At 45.0% G+C, this 22,352-nt stretch overlaps 1 protein-coding gene across 1 annotated transcript in view; it reads left to right on the top strand.

Annotated features, from left to right (window-relative positions):
- The first annotated feature begins 3,069 nt into the window (after window positions 1-3,069).
- LOC144279949 (IgGFc-binding protein-like) overlaps window positions 3,070-22,352 on the top strand; it is a 141,026-nt gene continuing 121,743 nt past the window's right edge. The window contains exons 1-3 of the mRNA XM_077841654.1: window positions 3,070-3,100; window positions 3,238-3,291; window positions 20,875-22,098. Of these exons, the coding sequence (XP_077697780.1) occupies window positions 3,070-3,100; window positions 3,238-3,291; window positions 20,875-22,098 (1,309 nt within the window). The remainder of the gene's footprint in view (window positions 3,101-3,237; window positions 3,292-20,874; window positions 22,099-22,352) is intronic.

The following is a 22,352-nucleotide window of genomic DNA, read 5'->3' as shown; positions in this document are numbered from 1 at the left end:
TCTGGTGCCCTCAATTCCAGAAGGATGTTGATAAATTAGAGAGAGTTCTGAGAAGAGCCATGAGAATGACTGAAGTATTAGAAAACCTGCTTTCTAGTGATAGATCCAAGGAGCTCAAGGGTATGGGGTGACTTGATTATAGTCTATAAGTACTACAAGGGGAAAAATATTTAATAATGAGCTCTTTCATTCAGCAGAGAAAGGTCTAACATGATCCAATGGCTGGAAGTTGAAGCTCAACATCGCCGCATTCAAATGGGTTGAACAGCACATCCAAGGATACAGGTCTTAGAGGTCTTTGGAAGGCTGCACTGTTTACTTCTTGTCGTCAAGGTCCAGATACCTTAACTCATGCTGGAGGATCACCATTAGCTTTAGCAGTGGAGAGCTTGTGGCACACAGTGGGGCAGCTGTGATTCTTTTCAGTACAGATAGATCGGTGTATATGGGGATAGACAGGTAAATATAGATCAGCATTATAGACTTGTATAATCATAGAAGTGTGGGACTGGAAGGGGACTCAATAGGTCATCTAGTCCAGTCCTCTGCACTCAAGGCAGGACTACGTAATAACTAGACCATTCCTGACAGATGTTTGTTTAATCTGCTCTTAAAAACCCACACTGATGGAGATTCCACAGCCTCCCTAGGCAATTTGTTCCAGTGCTTAACCCAACCTGACAGTTAGGAAGCTTTTCCTAATGTCCAACCTAAACTACCCTTTCTGCAATTTAAGCCCATTGCTTCTTGTCCTGTCCTCAGTGGTTAAGGAGAACAATTTTCTTCCCTCCTCTTTGCAACAACCTCTTATGTACTACATCATGTCCCCTCTCAGTCTCCTCTTCTCCAGACTAAAGAAACCCAATTTTTTCAATCTTTCCTCATAGGTCAACTTTTCTAGAACTTTAAACATTTTTGTTGCTCTTCTCTGGACTTTCTCCAGTTGGTCCACATCTTTCCTGAAATATGATACCCAGAACTGGGCATAATACTCCAGCTGAGGCCTTATCAGTGCAGAGTAGAGTGCAAGAATTCCCTCTCACGTCTTGCTTACAATACTCCTGCTAATACATCCCCATATGATGTTTGCTTTTTTTTTTTTTTTTGCAATAGTGTTACACTATTGATTCATATTTAATATATAATTAAATTACATTAAATAAGGACTATATAATCATATATAATGTGTGAATAAGTTTCTTTCATTCAGCAAGCTGTGATCTAATGTGGCACTTACTGCTTGCCCCTCCCCCCCACGGATGGGTGTCACCGTAGAAAACTGGCTGCTTCCCCAAGGTGTTCCCTGCTATATAATGCCTGTGTGTACAGGCAGTAGGCTAGCCAAGTGCATGGGGCAGGTGAGTACAATCTTCTCCTTTCCCTGTTGAGGCAAAGCTGCTTAGATCACAGAGCGATAGGAGCACTACAAATACCATAGCTAGATAGATCCGGTGGGGATGGATAGATAGGTAGGTAGGGGTGTGTGAATGGGGATAGCTAGCTAGAGGGGTGTGAATAGGGATAGATAGATTAGATTAGACAGAGGGGTGTGTACGTGTGTAGATAAATCTCTGCATTAAGCATCTTCACATAACTTTCATATGACTTTGTATTATGCCTCTTCATATAACCTTGTATTAAGCCTATCCATATATAACCACTATTTTCATACAACTTTGTATCAAGTCCTTTGATATAGAACTTTGTATCAGGTCCTTATATTGAAACTTTGTATTGGGCCTTGGTATAATGTTATACCCCCTAAGAATAGTATAGTTAAGGTAGAAGAAAAATGTCTTTTTGCTAGGAGTAGAATAAGATCTCCCCCCACTTTGTAATCAATTTCCCTGTTGAACGAATGAGGTGGCATGAGTAAGGCGTGGAAGGCAAGCACCTCCAGGCAGCTGCAACAGTTGGAGTGGGGATGGAAGCCAGACCCGAGCACAATAAAACTTGTCAAGTGGGCTCACTAAAGAAGAGCAGACATATTGACGGCCTTGGGGGGGGTTAGAAGTGAGCACCTTCTTTTGAAAACACCCTCTTTGAATAGCATTGGGTCAACACCCAGAAGGAAGCAGCACAAAGGACCAAGGGGCACAGAGACAGATTTTGAATCTGGGATAGATTTGCATGAGAGGGAAGCTGCTATAAATGTGAGGTGTCTTGCAGGGGACCCCCGGTCTCATCTTGTCAACATCGGAACATTGATCCGGATCCGCAGAAGCCCGGCTCCATCCCTCCCCCATGTAACTCACCTGGCCAGTGACGTTAAGGGGAGCAACTATTTGGTAACAACAACAAGATGGAGTGTGCTTGTGTGTGTGTGTGAGTGCAGGAGTGTAATATAGATCACATGCATATGATACAGTATTGACTGATACATGCATTGCCAATAAATGTGGGGCTTTGCCATATTCCCCCTGAAAAGATCCTGTGTAGTACTTTAAGTACAACATGGGGATAGAGAGATGTGTATGGAAATAGATAGATGGAGAGATGTGACTAGGGATAGATAGATAGAGGGGTGTATTTAGGGATATAAAGATACAGATTGTTTACAGTGTTGTTGTAGGCATGTTGGTCCCAGGATATTACAGACAAGGTGGGTGAGGAAATATCTTTTGTTGGACCTCTTCTGTTGGTGGAAGGGACAAGGTTTGGAGCTACATGGAGATCTTCTTCAGGTCTGTGTAGCTTGAAAGCTTGACTCACCCACAGACGCTGGTCAAGTAAAGGATATTACCTCACCCAACGTGTTTCTCTCAGACAGACAGATGGACAGATGCCTGCCATATGTGGTGTTCTGCTTTGTTTGATTTTGGATGCATCTAATGCTGCTTTGTTTCAAATTCTTCTCTTGTATTTATTCCGGAGGGGTGTGGGGCTTAGAGCAGGAAGGGCTGGGAGTCAGGACTCCGGTTGTGTCCCCAGCTCTGGGAGGGGAATAGGGTCTAGTGGTGAGAGCAGGAGGGGGCAGGGAGTCAGGACTCCCAGGTTTTATCCCCAGCTGTGTCACTGACTCTGCAACTTTGTTCATGTCACTTCAACTCTCTGTGCCACACTTTCCCCATGGAGAGAATCATATTTACCTCCCTCCCAGGTAGGTCATTCTGTCCCCATTTCCCAGCTGAGGGAGGGGATAAATTTGGCATCTGATCCCCCTTAGTGTCCTCAGAGGCTGATGGCCCTGCCTTCTTTCCGCATTAATCTGACACATTTCGCTTCCTTGTTTTCCAGCAATGGCAATGAAGGGGACGCTGCTGCTCTGGACCTGGCTGGTGCTTCTGTGTGGTGAGTAAGGGTCAAAATACCAGGGCAAAGTTTTCAACCCTGGATGTCTGAAGTTAGGCACCTAGGGGTGGGATACTTAAGCTGATTAAGCTGGGGAGACTGGTGCTCCTTAATCACTTAAACGCTGTTGAACATTCTGCCCTAAGTGCCTAAATATGGATCTAAGAATAGAGCTACTCGGTAATTTCCCCACAGAACGTTTTCCGTCAAAAATTGTGTCTTTGTGGAACTTTCTCCGACAATTTCAATGTAATTGTTTCAGAAAAAAAATTTGAAGCAAAGCAGTGAGTTAATTAGTTTTCAGAGAGAGCAGGAGAAATTTATGAGTGGGATTGTATGATGAGTAGTAGGGCTAGCAGCCTGGGGCTAACTTCCGGTTTATGTCTTATGTTCCTAAAGCTCATATTCAGGGTTTCAGCTGGCCGCCATCAGTGGTCAGGAAGGGAATCCCTCCACACCTCCACCTCCTGCTCCTATGTATTCCGGGAGGGTTTTTTAATCTTGTTCCTCTGAAGTATCCAGGATGGCCACAACTGGAGATGGGACATTGGCCAGGGTGGGCCAGGGCTCTGAGGTGGCACCGAGCATTCTCTCTCTCAGGTGGTTGCTGGCTGGTTCTTCCTCATATGGCTCAAGGTCTCCCTCTGTGGAGATAGAGGTGGTTAGGGACTATTTAGAAAAGCTGGACGTGCACAAGTCCATGGGGCCGGACGAGTTGCATCCGAGAGTGCTGAAGGAATTGGCGGCTGTGATCATGCCTGACTAATCTAATCGCCTTTTATGATGAGATTACTGGTTCTGTGGATGAAGGGAAAGCAGTGGATGTATTGTTTCTTGACTTTAGCAAAGCTTTTGACACGGTCTCCCACAGTATTCTTGTCAGCAAGTTAAGGAAGTATGGGCTGGATGAATGCACTATAAGGTGGGCAGAAAGCTGGCTAGATTGTCGGGCTCAACGGGTAGTGATCAATGGCTCCATGTCTAGTTGGCAGCCGGTGTCAAGTGGAGTGCCCCAGGGGTCGGTCCTGGGGCCGGTTTTGTTTTGCCAATCTGATCTGAGAGAAAATTCCTTCCTACCCCATCTATCGTGATCATAGAATCATAGAATATCAGGGTTGGAAGGGACCCCAGACGGTCATCTAGCCCAACCCCCTGCTCGAAGCAGGACTAATTCCCAGTTAAATCATCCCAGCCAGGGCTTTGTCAAGCCTGACCTTAAAAACCTCTAAGGAAGGAGATTCTACCACCTCCCTTGGTAACGCATTACAGTGTTTCACCACCCTCATAGTGAAAAAGTTTTTCCTAATATCCAATCTAAACCTCCCCCACTGCAACTTGAGACCATTACTCCTCCTTCTGTCATCTGCTACCATTGAGAACAGTCTAGAGCCATCCTCTTTGGAACCCCCTTTTAGGTAGTTGAAAGCAGCTATCAAATCCCCCCTCATTCTTCTCTTCTGCAGACTAAACAATCCCAGCTCCCTCAGCCTCTCCTCATAAGTCATGTGTTCTAGACCCCTAATCATTTTTGTTGCCCTCCGCTGGACTCTCTCCAATATTTCCACATCCTTCTTGTAGTGTGGGGCCCAAAACTGGACACAGTACTCCAGATGAGGCCTCACCAATGTCGAATAGAGGGGAATGATCATTTCCCTCGATCTGCTGGCAATACCCCTACTTATACATCCCAAAATGTCATTGGCCTTCTTGGCTACAAGGGCACACTGTTGACTCATATGAAGCTTCTCGTCCACTGTCACCCCTCGGTCCTTTTCTGCAGAAGTGCTGCCTAGCCATTCGGTCCCAAGTCTGTAGCAGTGCATGGGATTCTTCCGTCCTAAGTGCAGGACTCTGCACTTGTCCTTGGTGAACCTCATCAGATTTCTTTTGGCCCAATCCTCCAATTTGTCTAGGTCCTTCTGTATTCTGTCCCTACCCTCCAGCGTATCTACCTCTCCTCCCAGTTTAGTTCATCTGCAAACTTGCTGAGGGTGCAATCCACACCATCCTCCAGATCATTAATGAAGATATTGAACAAAACTGGCCCCAGGACTGACCCTTGGGGCACTCCGGTTGATACTGGCTGCCAACTAGACATGGAGCCATTGATCGCTACCCGCTGAGCCCGACAATTAGCCAATTTTCTACCCACCTTATAGTGCATTCATCCAGCCCATACTTCTTTAACTTGCTGACAAGAATACTGTGGGAGACCGTGTCAAAAGCTTTGCTAAAGTCAAGGAATAACACGTCCACTGCTTTCCCTTCATCCACAGAACCAGTTATCTCGTCATAAAAGACAATTAGATTAGTCAGGCATGACTTGCCCTTGGTGAATCCATGCTGACTGTTCCTGATCACTTTCCTTTCCTCTAAGTGCTTCAGAATTGATTCCTTGAGGACCTGCTCCATGATTTTTCCAGGGACTGAGGTGAGGCTGACTAGCCTGTAGTTCCCAGGATCCTCCTTCTTCCCTTTTTTAAAGATGGGCACTACATTAGCCTTTTTCCAGTCGCCCGGGACTTCCCCCAGTCGCCATGAGTTTTCAAAGATAATGGACAGTGGCTCTGCAATCACATCCGCCAACTCCTTTAGCACTCTCGGATGCAACGCATCCGGCCCCATGGACTTGTGCACATCCAGCTTTTCTGAATAGTCCCGAAGCACTTCTTTCTCCACAGAGGGCTGGTCACCTCCTCCCCATGCTTTGCTGCCCAGTGCAGTAATCTGGGAGTTGACCTTGTTCGTGAGGACAGAGGCAAAAAAAGCATTGAGTACATTAGCTTTTTCCACATCCTCTGTCACTAGGTTGCCTCCCTCATTCAGTAAGGGGCCCACACTTTCCTTGACATTCTTCTTGTTGCTAACATACCTGAAGAAACCCTTCTTGTTACTCTTAACATCTCTTGCTAGCTGCACCTCCAGGTGTGATTTGGCCTTCCTGATTTCACTCCTGCATGCCCGAGCAATATTTTTATACTCATCCCTGGTCATTTGTCCAATTTTCCACTTCTTGTAAGCTTCTTTTTTATGTTTAAGATCAGCAAGGATTTCACTGTTAAGCCAAGCTGGCCGCCTGCCATATTTACTATTCTTTCTACACATCGGGATGGTTTTCCCCTGTAACGTCAATAAGGATTCTTTAAAATACAGCCAGCTCTCCTGGACTCCTTTCCCCCTCATTTATTCTCCCAGGGGATCTTGCCCATCAGTTCCCTGAGGGAGTCAAAGTCTGCTTTTCTGAAGTCCAGGGTCCGTATTTTGCTGCTTTCCTTTCTTCCTTGTGTCAGGATCCTGAACTCGACCATCTCATGGTCGCTGCCTCCCAGGTTCCCATGTACTTTAGCTTCCCCTACTAATTCTTCCCGGTTTGTGAGCAGCAGGTCAAGAAGAGCTCTGCCCCTAGTTGGTTCCTCCAGCACTTGCACCAGGGTTATCTGGGTATATTTAATTTAGGGCTGACAAATGATTTAAAAATTTAATTGTGATTAATCACAGTTTTAATCACACTGTTAAACAATAATAGAATACCAACTGCAATTTATTATAAATATTTTGGCATATTTTTCTATATTTTCAAATATATTGATTTCAATTACAGCACAAAATACAAAGTGTACAATGCTCACTTTATATTATTATTTTTAATTACAAATATTTACAATGTAAAAAGATAAACAAAAGAAATAGTATTTTTCAGTTCACCGCACACAAGTACCATAGTGCGATCTTTTTATTGTGAAAATGCCATTTACAAATGTAGATTTTTTTTTGTCGCATAACTGCACTCAAAAACAATGTAAAACTTTAGGGCCTACAGATCCACTCAGTCTTACTTCTTGTTCAGCCAATCGCTCAGACAAACACGTTTGTTTACATTTATGGCAGATTCAACAGTGCAATTAAAACTGCGATTAATTTTTAATTGCTATTACTTTTTTTGAGTTAATTGTGTGAGTTAACTGCGATTACTTGATAGACTTAATTTAATTTAATCATTTCCCTGCCATTGCAGGGGCCTCAGGCACTGGAGGTCCTCTGTCCCTCCTCTCCTCTGCCTGTGGCAGATAATAGTTTATTTTCCTGTGGGTTGTAATACTTTGGTCTCATTTCAGTTGATGGGTTTAGTGTGCAGGTTCCTGTTGATTTTGGTGGCCTCTGATGTTCAGGAGGCCAGCTAGGTATTTTGGTGCTCCCTTCTGGCCTTAAACTCTATAATTTCGATGATGTCAAAATGGAACATTTGCACGTTTTCAGAATGAAATGTTCTGATTTTTCATTTCAGTTTTCATTTCAAAACAGCTTTTCACTGTGAAATGTATTTTATTGTCTATTATACTTTTTCACGAAATAAAAGCATTCAAAATCAAACATTTCAATTTTATCAAAATGTTTCAATTGACTCAAGATAAAATATCATTTGGGGGAAAAAAAGTCAATGTTTCTTTCTGATTTGGGACAACAAGAAATCTTGAAATCTCAGAATTTCCCATGGAATGAAATTTCCAAGTTTGGACCAGTTCTATTTAAGGGTCTAATATTTAAGGCATGCAGATTTTAAATTTTTGTCCCAACTCCTGATAAATTATTGCTGCTATTCATTAGGTGTATCACAGTAGAACCTAGGAGCACCAATCATGGATCAGGACCCCTCTGTGCCCGGCACTGTACATTATTATTGCTATATATTAGGTCTATTATGGCAGCATCTCATCACCCTAGTCATAGACCAGGACCCCAATGTGCCAGCTGCTGTACATTACTTTTGCTGTTTATTAGGTGTACTACAGTTAAAGCTTTATAACAGCTCAAACACAAATTGTCAACATCCCATGTCAAAATATACCAAAACATAGCCTGAAATCTTACTCTAATAAGTTCTCAAGCAGCATCTTACATTGTCTATCTGTGCATTTTAGTTACTATCAATGGAGTTTTTTTTGTCAGTGTGTGCATGTATGGTGACATTTATCCATAAAAATATAATCCTTCCAAGCCTAACAATAGACTGTGGTTTTAGCACACTGATAGCCTGACTATTCCCCTGTCTCTAGAACCCCTGGGCTTCTTATTTGAACATATTCTTGTTGAACTCAAGAGCTCACTGTTAGGAGCCTCTGGGTTTGGGATAAATAGTAAATTGTGGGCATGAAGTACTCAATCATTTGGCACATGGACAGCATTGTGAGATAGACACCCCTATAGCTGACATATAGGGGATTGAACCAGGGGTCTTTAGAACTAAGTGGAGATACAGCGACAGCTTGTACTAAAGCTTTTTTGCTCTAGAACACACTCACCAGTGGGTTACATAGGCCAAAGGCCTATGCTGTGACTGACCCTGAGGTAACGGTGCTGTATGGTGCGTGTGTGTGTATGTAGCCATCCCACTATTTTGCTATCGCGTGTAAACAATTTGCCTCAAATTATAGGGCCAGGTGTCCTACGTAAGGTTCTGCCCCTGGGAGAAAGTGCCAAGGGGCAGAAGTGGGAGGAATCATGGTTCTGTACCAGTGTGCAGAATTGGCTGGTACATGATGGGGAAGGGGAAATTGGGGGATGAATGGCTCCCATTAGAGCGGCTAAACATCATGGCTACTTGAGGTCTCATGAGTAAGGCTAAGATTTTGTCATGGATATTTTTAGTAAAAGTCACAGCCAGGTCACAGGCAATAATGAAAAATTCACGGAAGCCTGTGGCGGCCGGGAGCTGCGGGGGTCCTCCCTGCTGCCTGTGGTGGCCGGGAGCTGTAGGGGGTCCACCTGCCTCCATAGGCAGAAGGGCACCCTGCAGCTCCCAGCTGGCACTGGCTGAAGTCACGGAGATCTTTGGAAGTCATGGATTCTGTGACTTCCATGACCTCTGTGACTAAATCGCAGCCTTACTCATGAGAGAGTGTAGACTCAGCAAGTTAACCTACAGTTATTTATATTAAATAATAGAAGGGGAAACACAACCTCTGAGACCACTGCTTCTTCTTATCCTCTTGGCGCTGGGATGGTGGAGAGTGAAATGGGTTAAGGGGTGACTTGATCATAGTCTATAAGAGGAGTGGCCAAGCCACAGTTCACGAGCCACATGCAGCTCTTTTACAGTTAAAATGTAGCTCACAGAGCCCACCACGCCTCCACATTCTCTGCCTACCAGACTGGGGAGGGGGGGTGGAGGGGGCACGCAGAAATCTCAAGGATTCTGCATTGAGGTGGGGTGGTGGGGCTAGGGACTTCTGCCCAGTTTGAGGGGGGGTCTTTAGGGGCTTCTGCCTCATGGCAGATGCCTCCAACGGGGTTGAAGCTCCTAGCCCATCACCCTGCTGCATGGCAGAAGCCCTGGCAGGTGAGCCCGGCTCTTGAACTTCTCAAGATTATCATATGCACCTCAGAGGATCAGTAAGTTTGACCACTCCTGGTCGAAAAGTACCTACATGGGTTCTTCATAATGGGTTCTTCAATCTAGCAAAGGTCTAACAATATCTAATGACTGGAAGTTGAGTTGTGATGGGAGTGAGAACAAATTATTATGTCACTTCCCCTCTTTTATAGGTTCTTCCAGCTTGCTGGAAAGATCTTTTGCTATGACATGAGTCAAGCAGTGTCCATTGTCTATGTGCTCCCTTTGAGAAGCCTTCATTGTATATAGATCCTGTGATAGTCCTTGGTAGTGTGGATTTCCCCTTAATGGGCCATCAGTGCTGTCTGGCTTCTCCGTTGTTGTACCTGAAAGGCTGGTAGTGGGTGTTTCCAACTTCACAACCTATTTCAGTTTTCAGAGTAACAGCCGTGTTAGTCTGTATTCGCAAAATAGAAAAGGAGTACTTGTGGCACCTTAGAGACTAACCAATTTATTTGAGCATAAGCTTTCGTGAGCTACAGCTCACTTCATCGGATGTATACGTGAGCTGTAGCTCACGAAAGCTTATGCTCAAATAAATTGGTTAGTCTCTAAGGTGCCACAAGTACTCCCTTTCTTTTAACATATTTCAGTAACACACACACAGCAAAACTTCATAACTTCACATACAATGACAGCACATACAATCCAACAGGATATTAATGATCAATAGATCAAGACTTTTAGAATGATACCTCACAAGGCATACTTTGTACAAAACATATCATAATCATATCACTAGGGTAAATATGGGGGTGCCAGGGTATTGCTTTGGGGTATAGAGTGTCAAATTTTCCCAAACTACACATGGAGCAGAGGCAGACAGAAAGACAATCTCCATCTTCATCAGTCTCTAGACTGCCTGAAACAAGAAATGCTAGTAGAACAGGAGGAAGAAACTGAGGAAGAGGTGATAGCACCAACCTACTTCTCCTCATCTTCCTCTGATGACGCCATCATGCCACCACCTCCAACATCTGCAGACATTTTCAAGAACTGTTCGATAGGATGGTGGAGTCTCTCCAGATCCATCTGGAGGAAGTCAGAGAGCAACAACACTAGTTGCCTGATATCCTACAAGCCTTTACATCTGCCAAATAGCACAATTGGTCAATGAGACCTTGTTTGACCCCATCAAGGTAATCTGGCAGACCATAGCCTCAATATCATCCACCTGCAAGCAAGCGAACAAGAAATACTATGTCCCCACTAAAGACATGGAGTTTCTTTTCTCCCATTCTACCCCAGACTCCCTGGTGGTCAATGTGGTAGAAGAGAAAGAGTAGCAACACCACTCTATGATATCCCCTTGTGACAGGGACTGGAAAAGGCTCGACCTCTTCGGTTGGAATGCCTACTCGCCAGCTATACTCCAGTTCCACATTGCTAATTATGAGGCACTCCTGGCAAAATACAATCATATAAACTATTCAAAATGCCAAGACTTTTGTCAACACCCCCCAGAGGACAAAAGGGAACAGTTCCAGGCACTGATCACGGAGGGAGAACTCCTAGCCGGTACAGCACTGCAAGCCTCTTTGGACTCCACAGACACAGCTGTCCACTCCATTGCAACATCGGTGGTTATGAGATGAGAATCTCCCCTTTGAGGGGCCTACACTCTTTGTCAAGTGCACAGATGAATCCCTGCATACCTTAAAAGATCCTAGAGCGACACTCCACTCACTCACCAGCGCTGAAAAGAAGACAGGATAGATACCAGCCTACCTTAGGCCCTAACCTCCACACTTCACACCTCAGTGGCAGTATGATCTGCAACGTCAGTGACAGAGGTCCCCTCCCAAGCGCAGACAGACACCAACACATCCTGCTGTGCCTCATACATCCACCTCCAAATCACAGTTTTGAAGTTTTGGTCAGGGACCTGAGATGCCTATGTCTGATCCAGATGCTCCAACCATCTTCAGTGGACCATCAGTTTGGTAACCGCTCAGAGTCCATGTTGCACATCAACGACTTAGGGCTGCATGCAGTCCACAATATGTGCTGACACTTCCTATCACTGATCAAACAACCATAAGAATAATTACGGACAACATTGCCTGCATGTTCTACATCAACAGACAATGGGTAGCCAGGTCACAATCCCTGTGCTCAGAAGCACTGAAATTGTGGAACTAGTGTATCCAACATGACATCAACATCTTGGCCACGTACCTACCTGGGCATCAGAACACCACAGCAGACACATTGAGCATGAGGTTCTCGCAAGACCATGAATGGGAACTAGACACAACAGCCCTACAATATATATTTCACCTCTGGGGGTTCCCAAACATAGATCTCTTTGCCACACCCAACAACACCAAATGTCCACAGATCTGCTCAAGAGCGGGATTAGGTCATCGGTCGTGAGGGGAGGCCTTTCTCATCACATGGAATGTACCCGTACACTATGGTTTTCGACAATTTCCCCAATGTTGAAAATACTTCACAAGATACAGGTGGATCAACCCAGAATCATTCTCATAGCCCCAACATTGACAGATTTGGTATCCTTACTTCTTTCACATGGCGCTCTGTCCATCAATCACTCTAAACTTGACTCCATACCTCCTCTTGCAGGACTCAGGCCAAATCCTCCACCCCAGTCTGGAACTCCTCCATCTGAAGGCATGGCCCCTTCATGGTTCTGGGATCCAGAAATGATCGGTTCAGAAGAGATGAAAGAGATTCTTTTAAATAGCAGCCGTGAGGCAACTCACCATACTTACCTCTATAAATGGAAAAGATTTCAGACTTGGTACACTGGCAAACATGTCTTGGCAATGAACGCTCCTTTACCACTTATTCTAGACTGCATCCTAGAACTTAAAAAGTCAGGACTATCCACAGATTCCTTTTGCGTACACCTCACTGGAAACACTGCATTCCATCCCAAGGTATTTACCCACCCAATGACAAAAAAAAAGGTTCCTTAAGGACCTTCAAAACCTTTGCCCTCAAATACAGGACCCCTTCCCACCTTGGGATCCCAGCCTAGTTCTGCGCTGTCTCATAGGTCCTCCATGTGAGCCCATAGCAACATACTCCTACATCCACCGATCCATGAACACATTTCTCATAGCTATCACATCTGCCCAATGGGTAGAAGAGACAGGTGCTATCATGGCATACCCTCCGTACACACTCTTTTATAAAGACACGGTCATGTTACGACCACAGCCAAAATTCTTATCCAAGGTGCCATCCTCTTTTCACTTAAACCAACCTATCCACCTTCCTTCTTTCTTCCCCAAGCCACATGGCAACCAACATGAAGCCACGCTGCACACATAGGATGTCAGATGAGCATTAGCCTTTTACATTCACAGGACCAAATCTTTCAGACAGTCACCGCACTTATTCCCCTACATTGCAGAAAGATCAAAGGGATCAGCCAGATCCAAATAATATCTCTCTAAATGGATCCCGGAGTGCACCCACCTTTACCACCAATGTACCGATGACACAAGCTGTGACCCCCACCTGGAACTCGAATGCATTCCACTTGCTCACTGTCCACCTCGATCCCCTTTCTGAACAACGTGCCGATTACTGACGTTTGCCAAGTGGCCACCTGGGCATGCTCGGACACTTTTAGCCAACACTATGCAATTATCCATGATGTGGCATCAGATGCCCTGCTAGGACACACTGTCCTATTTTCCTTAGTAGATGTCACCCTGAAGCCCCAGCCTTCCATCGAGGAGCACTACTCTACAGTCACCTAGAGTAAAGCATCCATAGGGTTGCCACTCAAAGAAGAAAAGAACATTATTCACCTTGTGTATAACTGAAGTTCTTCGAGATGTGTGTCCCTATGGGTGCTTCATTACCTGCCATCCTCCCCGCTGCTTCGTACTTCAAATGTGGACTCTGTGGTAGAGAAGGAACTGAGGACAGCACAGTGTTATATAGACACTGATCACAGCACGAGATTGGGAGGAGCGCATGTGCAGCCCAACTGGCACTGCTACTGAAGATCTCTGATCCCAGATGCAGGAGGTGCTATCATACCTACAGTGGAACACCCATAGGGACACACATCTGGAAGAACCTCAGAAAGTAAGTTTCTCATCTGTGGTATGCCCTATACCCACCCCCTACAACTTGCGTCTGATCAACTCAGCATAGTTTTGCCAAATAAAGGAACCTGAGTAATAAAATCCAGAGTCAAACTGAATGCTTTGGATCCCAGAGAACTGGATGAAGTGATCTCCCAGAAGTGGACAAGATGTTCTGGATAAGCCAAGTAGAAAAGATCTCGGAGGGAATCCCAACAATGAGATTTTTTTTAAATGAAGATGATAGTGTTTGTTTTGGACTGTCTTTTCATTTTTGAACCCTTACCCTACCGTGTGTGTGTGTGTGTGTGTGTGTGTGTGTGTGTGTGTGTGTGTGTGAGACACTGATAATGCTGCTGGCTCTCACAAATGTACAATGACATACGGGGTTTTGACCCTGCTGCAGAACCTCTTGCTAAAGAACCCGATTGTTCTCGTCCATCCTCCCCGTGGAAGAAAAAGGCCTGGGTAGAGACTGTCAAATCGTGGAAGTCAACGAATGGCTACGCAGGTGGTGTCGGAGAGAAGGCTTTGGATTCTTTGACCATGGGATGCTGTTCCAAGAAGGAGGAGTGCTAGGCAGGGATGGGCTCCACCTAACGAACAGAGGAAGAGCATCTTCGCAAGTAGGCTGGCTAACCTAGTGAGGAGGGCTTCACCGGGGGAAAAAGACCAAAGCCCTGAGGTAAGTGGGGAAGTGGGATACCGGGAGGAAGCACGAGCAGGAGCACGTGAGAGGGGAGGGCTCCTGCCTCATACTGAGAAAGAGGGGCGATCAGTGGGTTATCTCAAGTGCCTATACACAAATGCACGAAGCCTGGAAAACAAGCAGGGAGAACTAGAAGTCCTGGCAAAGTCAAGGAATTATGATGTGATTGGAATAACAGAGACTTGGTGGGATAACTCACATGACTGGAGTACTGTCATGGATGGACATAAGCTGTTCAGGAAGGACAGGCAGGGCAGAAAAGGTGGGGGAGTTGCCTTGTATGTAAGAGAGCAGTATGACTGCTCAGAGCTTAAGTATGAAAATGCAGAAAAACCTGAGAGTCTCTGGATTAAGTTTAGAAGTGTGAGCAACAAGGGTGATGTCGTGGTGGGAGTCTACTATAGACCACCGGACCGGGGGGATGAGGTGGACGAGGCTTTCTTCCGGCAACTCACAGAAGGTACTAGATCGCAGGCCCTGGTTCTCATGGGAGACTCCAATCACCCTGATATCTGCTGGGAGAGCAATACAGCAATACAGCGGTGCACAGACAATCCAGGAAGTTTTTGGAAAATGTAGGGGACAATTGCCTGCTACAAGTGCTGGAGGAACCAACTAGGGGCAGAGCTCTTCTTGACCTGCTGCTCACAAACCGGGAAGAATTAGTTGGGGAAGCAAAAGTGGATGGGAACGTGGGAGGCAGTGACCATGAGATGGTCGAGTTCAGGATCCTGACACAAGGAAGAAAGGAAAGCAGCAGAATATGGACAGTGGACTTCAGAAAAGCAGACTTTGACTCCCTCAGGGAACTGATGGGCAAGATCCTTTGGGAGTATAACATGAGGGGGAAAGGAGTCCAGGGGAGCTGGCTGTATTTTAAAGAATTCTTATTGAGGTTACAGGGACAAACCATCCCGATGTGTAGAAAGAATAGTAAATATGGCAGGCGACCAGCTTGGCTTAACAGTGAAATCCTTGCTGATTTTAAATACAAAAAAGAAGCTTACAAGAAGTGGAAGATTGGACAGATGACCAGGGATGAGTATAAAAATATTGCTCGGGCTTGCAGGAGTGAAATCAGGAAGGCCAAATCACACCTGGCGGTGCAGCTAGCAAGAGATGTTAAGAGTAACAAGAAGGGTTTCTTCAGGTATGTTAGCAACAAGAAGAATGTCAAGGAAAGTGTGGGCCCCTTACTGAATGAGGGAGGCAACCTAGTGACAGAGGATGTGGAAAAAGCTAATGTACTCAATGCTTTTTTTGCCTCTGTCCTCACGAACAAGGTCAACTCCCAGACTACTGCACTGGGCAGCACAGCATGGGGAGGAGGGGACCAGTCCTCTGTGGAGAAAGAAGTGCTTCGGGACTATTCAGAAAAGCTGGATGTGCACAAGTCCATGGGGCCGGATGCGTTGCATCCGAGAGTGCTAAAGGAGTTGGCGGATCTGATTGCAGAACCATTGTCCATTATCTTTGAAAACTCATGGCGATCGGGGGAAGTCCCGGACGACTGGAAAAAGGCTAGTGTAGTGCCCATCTTTAAAAAAGGGAAGAAGGAGGATCCTGGGAACTACAGGCTAGTCAGCCTCACCTCAGTCCCTGGAAAAATCATGGAGCAGGTCCTCAAGGAATCAATTCTGAAGCACTTAGAGGAGAGGAAAGTGATCAGGAACAGTCAGCATGGATTCACCAAGGGCAAGTCATGCCTGACTAATCTAATTGCCTTCTATGATGAGATAACTGGCTCTGTGGATGAGGGGAAAGCAGTGGACGTGTTATTCCTTGACTTTAGCAAAGCTTTTGACATGGTCTCCCACAGTATTCTTGCCAGCAAGTTAAAGAAGTATGGGCTGGATGAATGGACTATAAGGTGGATAGAAAGTTGGCTAGATTGTCGGGCTCAACGGGTAGTGATCAATGGCTCCATGTCTAGTTGGCAGCCGGTATCAAGTGGAGTGCCCCAAGGGTCGGTCCTGGGGCCAGTTTTGTTCAATATCTTCATAAATGATCTGGAGGATGGTGTGGATTGCAGCCTCAGCAAGTTTGCAGATGACACTAAACTGGGAGGAGAGGTAGAGACGCTGGAGGGTAGGGATAGGATACAGAGGGCCCTAGACAAATTGGAGGATTGGGCCAAAAGAAATCTGATGAGGTTCAACAAGGACAAGTGCAGAGTCCTGCATTTAGGACAGAAGAATCCCATGCACCGCTACAGACTAGGGACCGAATGGCTAGGCAGCACTTCTGCAGAAAAGGACCTAGGGGTGACAGTGGATGAGAAGCTGGATATGAGTCAAAAGTGTGCCCTTGTTGCCAAGAAGGCCAATGGCATTTTGGGATGTATAAGTAGGAGCATTGCCAGCAGATCGAGGGACGTGATCGTTCCCCTCTAATCGACACTGGTGAGGCCTCATCTGGAGTACTGTGTCCAGTTTTGGGCCCCACACTACAAGAAGGATGTGGAAAAATTGGAAAGAGTCCAGCGGAGGGCAACAAAAATGATGAGGGGACTGGAACACATGACTTATGAGGAGAGGCTGAGGGAACTGGGATTGTTTAGTCTGCGGAAGAGAAGAATGAGGGGGGATTTGATAGCTACTTTCAACTACCTGAAAGGGGGTTCCAAAAAGGATGGATCTAGACTGTTCTCAGTGGTAGCAGATGACAGAACGAGGAGTAATGGTCGCAAGTTGTAGTGGGGGAGATTTAGGTTGGATATTAGGAAAAACTTTTTCACTAGGAGGGTGGTGAAACACTGGAATGCGTTACCAAGGGAGGTGGTGGAATCTCCTTCCTTCGAAGTTTTTAAGGTCAGGCTTGACAAAGCCCTGGTTGGGATGATTTAGTTGGGGATTGGTCCTGCTTTGAGCAGGGGATTGGACTAGATGACCTCCTGAGGTCCCTTCCAACCCTGATATTCTATAATTCTGTGAACACAACAGAAGAACATTGAGCATGAAGAAGATGGAACAGTATGAAGAAGAAACAGGAAGAAATCCAAACTTGAAGAAAAAAACTGAGAATAAAGAAGATGGAAGAAGAATGAGCATGAAAAAATCCAAAGTTGAAGAAGATTGAGCAAGAAGAACAAAAATCATTAAGAATTTCAATCAAAGAAGAAAACCAAATAGAAAAGGAATGAATGACCATAGATAAGAAGAGGAAGAAGAAGACCAAACATAGAGCTGACTGAGCACAAGGCTAAAAGGGAAGATGAAAAAAATCAAAAAAGAAAAAAATAGAAAAACCAAGAGGCCACACTTTTGTTTACAGTTTCTATTTTACCTTTTTCAAAAAACAAAAAATTCCAAGGTGGGGAAACTCATCCGTTTTGCAAAAGTTATTTTAAAAAGGCCATTTTTAATAAGAATCCTTTTCATTTAAAAAACCTTAAATCAGCTTTAACCGTCTGAAGACACCTGTGCAGCTTTGACTGCTGCTTAGGGGCAGTGTAGTACAGTGGCTAAAACGGGGCACTAGGATTTATAAGACATGGGTTCTGTTCCCAGGTCTGACCTTGGCTTGCTGGGTGACTGTAGGCAAAGCACTTCCCCTTTCTGTGCCTTAATTTCCACAACTGTAAAATGAGAATTATGATAATGACCTGCTTCGTAAAGCACTTTGATGATAAGGGCTGGATAGGAAATGATGTTCCCATTGAGACCTTTCAATATTTCTAATTTTTTTCCCATTCCATATTGGAATGAAATGTGGAATGCTGAAAATGTTAGAAAACCAAAACTCTGAATTTTTTCTCAGTTTGAATCAACTGAAACATTTTGATTTGATAATTTCAAAACATTTCATTCCAATTTTGATCTTTTTTTTCAGTTTTAGAAGAAGTAAATTTACATGGTCAAAACAAGGTCACTTTGAAATGAAAGAAACAGATTTTTTTGTTGTGAAATTGTGAAAACAGGATGTGGGGTGGCAGATGTGGGGCTAGAGGAGGGGTACAGCATTAGTTAATTGGCATTTTGAGGGGCAGGGAGAATCTTTGACCTTGGCACAGTCGGTTGGCACTTTATACAGATCTGAGCACTTTGCTTTCATAGAACCATAGAATCATAGAATATCAGGGTTGGAAGGGACCTCAGGAGGTCATCTAGTCCAGCCCCCTGCACTTGTCCTTGTTGAACCTCATCAGATTTCTTTTGGCCCAATCCTCCAATTTGTCTAGGGCCCTCTGTATCCTATCCCTACCCTCCAGCGTCTCTACCTCTCCTCCCAGTTTAGTGTCATCTGCAAACTTGCTGAGGCTGCAATCCACACCATCCTCCAGATCATTTATGAAGATATTGAACAAAACCGGCCCCAGGACCGACCCTTGGGGCACTCCACTTGATACCGGCTGCCAACTAGACATGGAGCCATTGATCACTACCCGTTGAGCCCGACAATCTAGCCAACTTTCTATCCACCTTACAGTCCATTCATCCAGCCCATACTTCTTTAACTTGCTGGCAAGAATACTGTGGGAGACCATGTCAAAAGCTTTGCTAAAGTCAAGGAATAACACGTCCACTGCTTTCCCCTCATCCACAGAGCCAGTTATCTCATCATAGAAGGCAATTAGATTAGTCAGGCATGACTTGCCCTTGGTGAATCCATGCTGACTGTTCCTGATCACTTTCCTCTCCTCTAAGTGCTTCAGAATTGATTCCTTGAGGACCTGCTCCATGATTTTTCCAGGGACTGAGGTGAGACTGACTGGCCTGTAGTTCCCAGGATCCTCCTTCTTCCCTTTTTTAAAGATGGGCACTACACTAGCCTTTTTCCAGTCGTCCAGAACTTCCCCCAATTACCATGTGTTCTTTTGTTCAATATTATTATTCAAGTCTGGATTTCTTCATGCTCATTCTTGTTCTGTCTTCGTGTTCAGCATTCTTCTTCAAATTAAGATTTCTTCATGCTCATTCTTGTTCTGTCTTCATGCTCAGTTTTCTTCACTTTTGGATTTTTTGGCGCTCATGTAATCCACACACCGCCTGGGCATGGTGCGCTGTCCCATCTAGTGGCACCGAGACCACTTAGAGAGAGATATAAAATGGGTGCTCTACAGCCTTAGCTAACAGCCAGTTTGCCTTTTAGCTAATGCTGTAGAGGCTCATGCACTAACCTCCAGAGGTCCCCGGTTCGACCCTGCCTGCCGCTGCTGTCAGCGTTACACTCACTCTTCATCTTGTTCTAGCTTCTTCTTGCTCAATCTTTTCTCTTATTAATGCTCAGTCATTCTTCTCCATCAATTTTGACTTTCTTTATGTTTGGTTCATATTTTCTGTCGTCCTCACATTTGGTCTTCCTTGTCCTTGTGTTTGGTGGTATTAGAAGAAAAAGGAGCAGGTTGACCCAGAGGTGGATTTGAGTACAGACTTCTTTATTGTGATACTTGTTCCCCTCAACCCAATTGTCGAGTGAGCACTCGCTTAGTTACAGCACACTCTTTTTATCTAAGTTAGTATGTAAACGCCTACGTTTGCTACAACACCCCCAAAACCCTTATTGAGTCATATGAATTCCCATACTATGATTATACCTGCCCCTATTTACTATTTACAGCATTATGCATATTATACAGACATTTTTACCTTGAAAATATGTTTCTTTGCAGTAATTGTAGCCACAAGTTCCCTTAATCAGCAGTTCACAGGGGAGGGAGGAAGGAGCCATGACCCCGAGCTCATTTATGTAGCTGGGAAAGGAAGGGAGGCAGAGATAACACTGCTCTACACAAAAAGTATCTTTTAGATCCCCACATTCCTTATGCAGCTGCGAGCTTATCTATCCCCAACAAACTGAAAGGCAGGGCGAGGGATGACACTTTTATCTATCAGATGAAGAAATGGTGCCTGTGACTTCACTCCCTAATACCATACCAACACACCAGCGGTTTCCCAGGTCTCTACTTAACCCTTACATATCCCAACACTTGGCACTTCTTTGTAGTCTTCTTCTTTGTGTTCATAGTCAGTGGTTCTTGTTTTTCAAATTCAGGCATCTCTGCAATGGTTGATTTGCTTTCTTCATTTCTGATCTTTTTCACATTTAACCTTCTTCATCTTTTTCTTCTATTTTTATTTGGTCATTGTATTTGGTCTTCTTCATGCTAGGTCTTCTTTTGCATGTTCTCCCTTTTCCAGGAGGAAAGTGATAGTCTGATGGTTAAATCAGAAGCATCTGGGAATCAGGACTTCTCATTTCTATTTTTAAGTCTGGAAGGAAAGTGGGATTTAGGGTTGAACTAACAGGGCCTAGGAGTCAGGACTCCAGCATTTTATTCTTACCTCGGGTAGGTGACTAGTATCTCTTGCTTAGAGCAGTGAATCTGGCATTGGGACACTTGAGTTCTATTCCCAGCTGTGAATTGGTGTGGGGTTTCTGACTCTCTTTCTTAACCCACAATCTGTTTCTTTCAGGTCTTTGCAGAGCAGATTTCCGTGGGAAAGAATTCATTACGGTCTTTATGCAAAACCATGTCGAAAGTGTCAGAGCAGATTGCAAGCTGTTTATCACTGGTTACTATGCCTCCACTACGGTTACTGTGACGGTGAACAAGGATACGTTCCGGAGAGTGACACCTGTTGGAGAAGGACAGACGGTGACTGTGCAGATCCCAGCCTCTGTAGAGATGTTTGGGAGCCAAACATTTGATAGCACCATCCTCATTCAGGCTGATAAAGACATCTCTATCCTGTCTATTAACTCAAAGCCCAGTTCCATTGCTACCACTGTAGTGTACCCCATTGAGAAGCTGGGTACCATATATTACATTGTAACTCCACCTGGTACACATTTAGGAAGTTATAAAGAGTTTGCTGTCATAGCAGGGCAGGCTCCCACTACAGTTGATATTCATGTAAAAGTCGCTGTAACGTTCAAAGGCTGGATCTATGCTGCTGGGAGCAAACTCACGGTTGCCCTTGCTCCCTACCAAGCCTTGCAACTGCAAAGCTTTGCTGATTTATCTGGCACCAAAATTGAGTCTCGGGAACATGTGGCCGTCTTGACTGGGCACAGCTGTGTTGTCCAAAACACCTACTGTGATCAAGCTGTCGAGCAACTCCTGCCCGTCTCCAGCTGGGGCAGCACATACATCATCCCTCCTCTGTCCCTCCAAGCCAAGTTTGACATCGCATACATCGTCGCCTCCCAAAACACTCGCATTGACTATCAGTCAGGGCCCACACGAGCTTCCCGCAACATATTGGCTGGGCAGGTTGTTGAATTTCAAGTCCGAGACTCTCACCCACTTTACATCTCTGCTAGCGCCAGCATCCAGGTTCTTCTCTTCTTCACTGGTGCTAAAAAGGGGAAATCCACATATGACCCGTTCCTCATCAACGTCCCACCCATCATGAACTACTGCCAGTCCTACCACATTGATGGGGTGAAGGAGTTTGAGAACCGTGTGCTGATCATAGTCAAGAGCTCAGAGTCCAGCGGGATCACATTTGATCAGAAAGCCAAAGGAAAAGTCCGATGGAGGCAGATTCCCGGCACGGAGTATTCTTGGGGAGAGTACAACTTCGGCAGAGGGATTAGTGCCCATTCCATACAGCACCCGAGCTCTCCCTTCGGTCTGCTGAGCTTTGGAGGGGACAATCACAGTGGATATGGCTCATCAGGTGTTTGTACATACAGTAAGTCAATTTTGCGTGTAAATAAAATCCAGCCCCCCCACCCCTAAAATCCCCCATAGAATGGGATATGGAAACAAATATACACAAAGAGAGTGCACACAGCTTGAAATCCAGCTTTGTCTCCTTTGTTTACCCAGTCCCCTCATCCTGCACAGAGACACCTACTGAGTGAAAAATGCAGTGCAAACAAACAGATTGTTTCAATGCCTGCCAGTACACGGCATAAGTGAGTTCTTGTATAACTGGCTGGTTGA

The sequence above is a fragment of the Eretmochelys imbricata genome, chromosome 24 (assembly GCF_965152235.1).
Source record: "Eretmochelys imbricata isolate rEreImb1 chromosome 24, rEreImb1.hap1, whole genome shotgun sequence".
Lineage (NCBI taxonomy): Eukaryota > Metazoa > Chordata > Testudines > Cheloniidae > Eretmochelys > Eretmochelys imbricata.
Note: the sequence above shows the minus strand (reverse complement) of the source record. Positions and strands in the feature narration are given on the sequence as shown.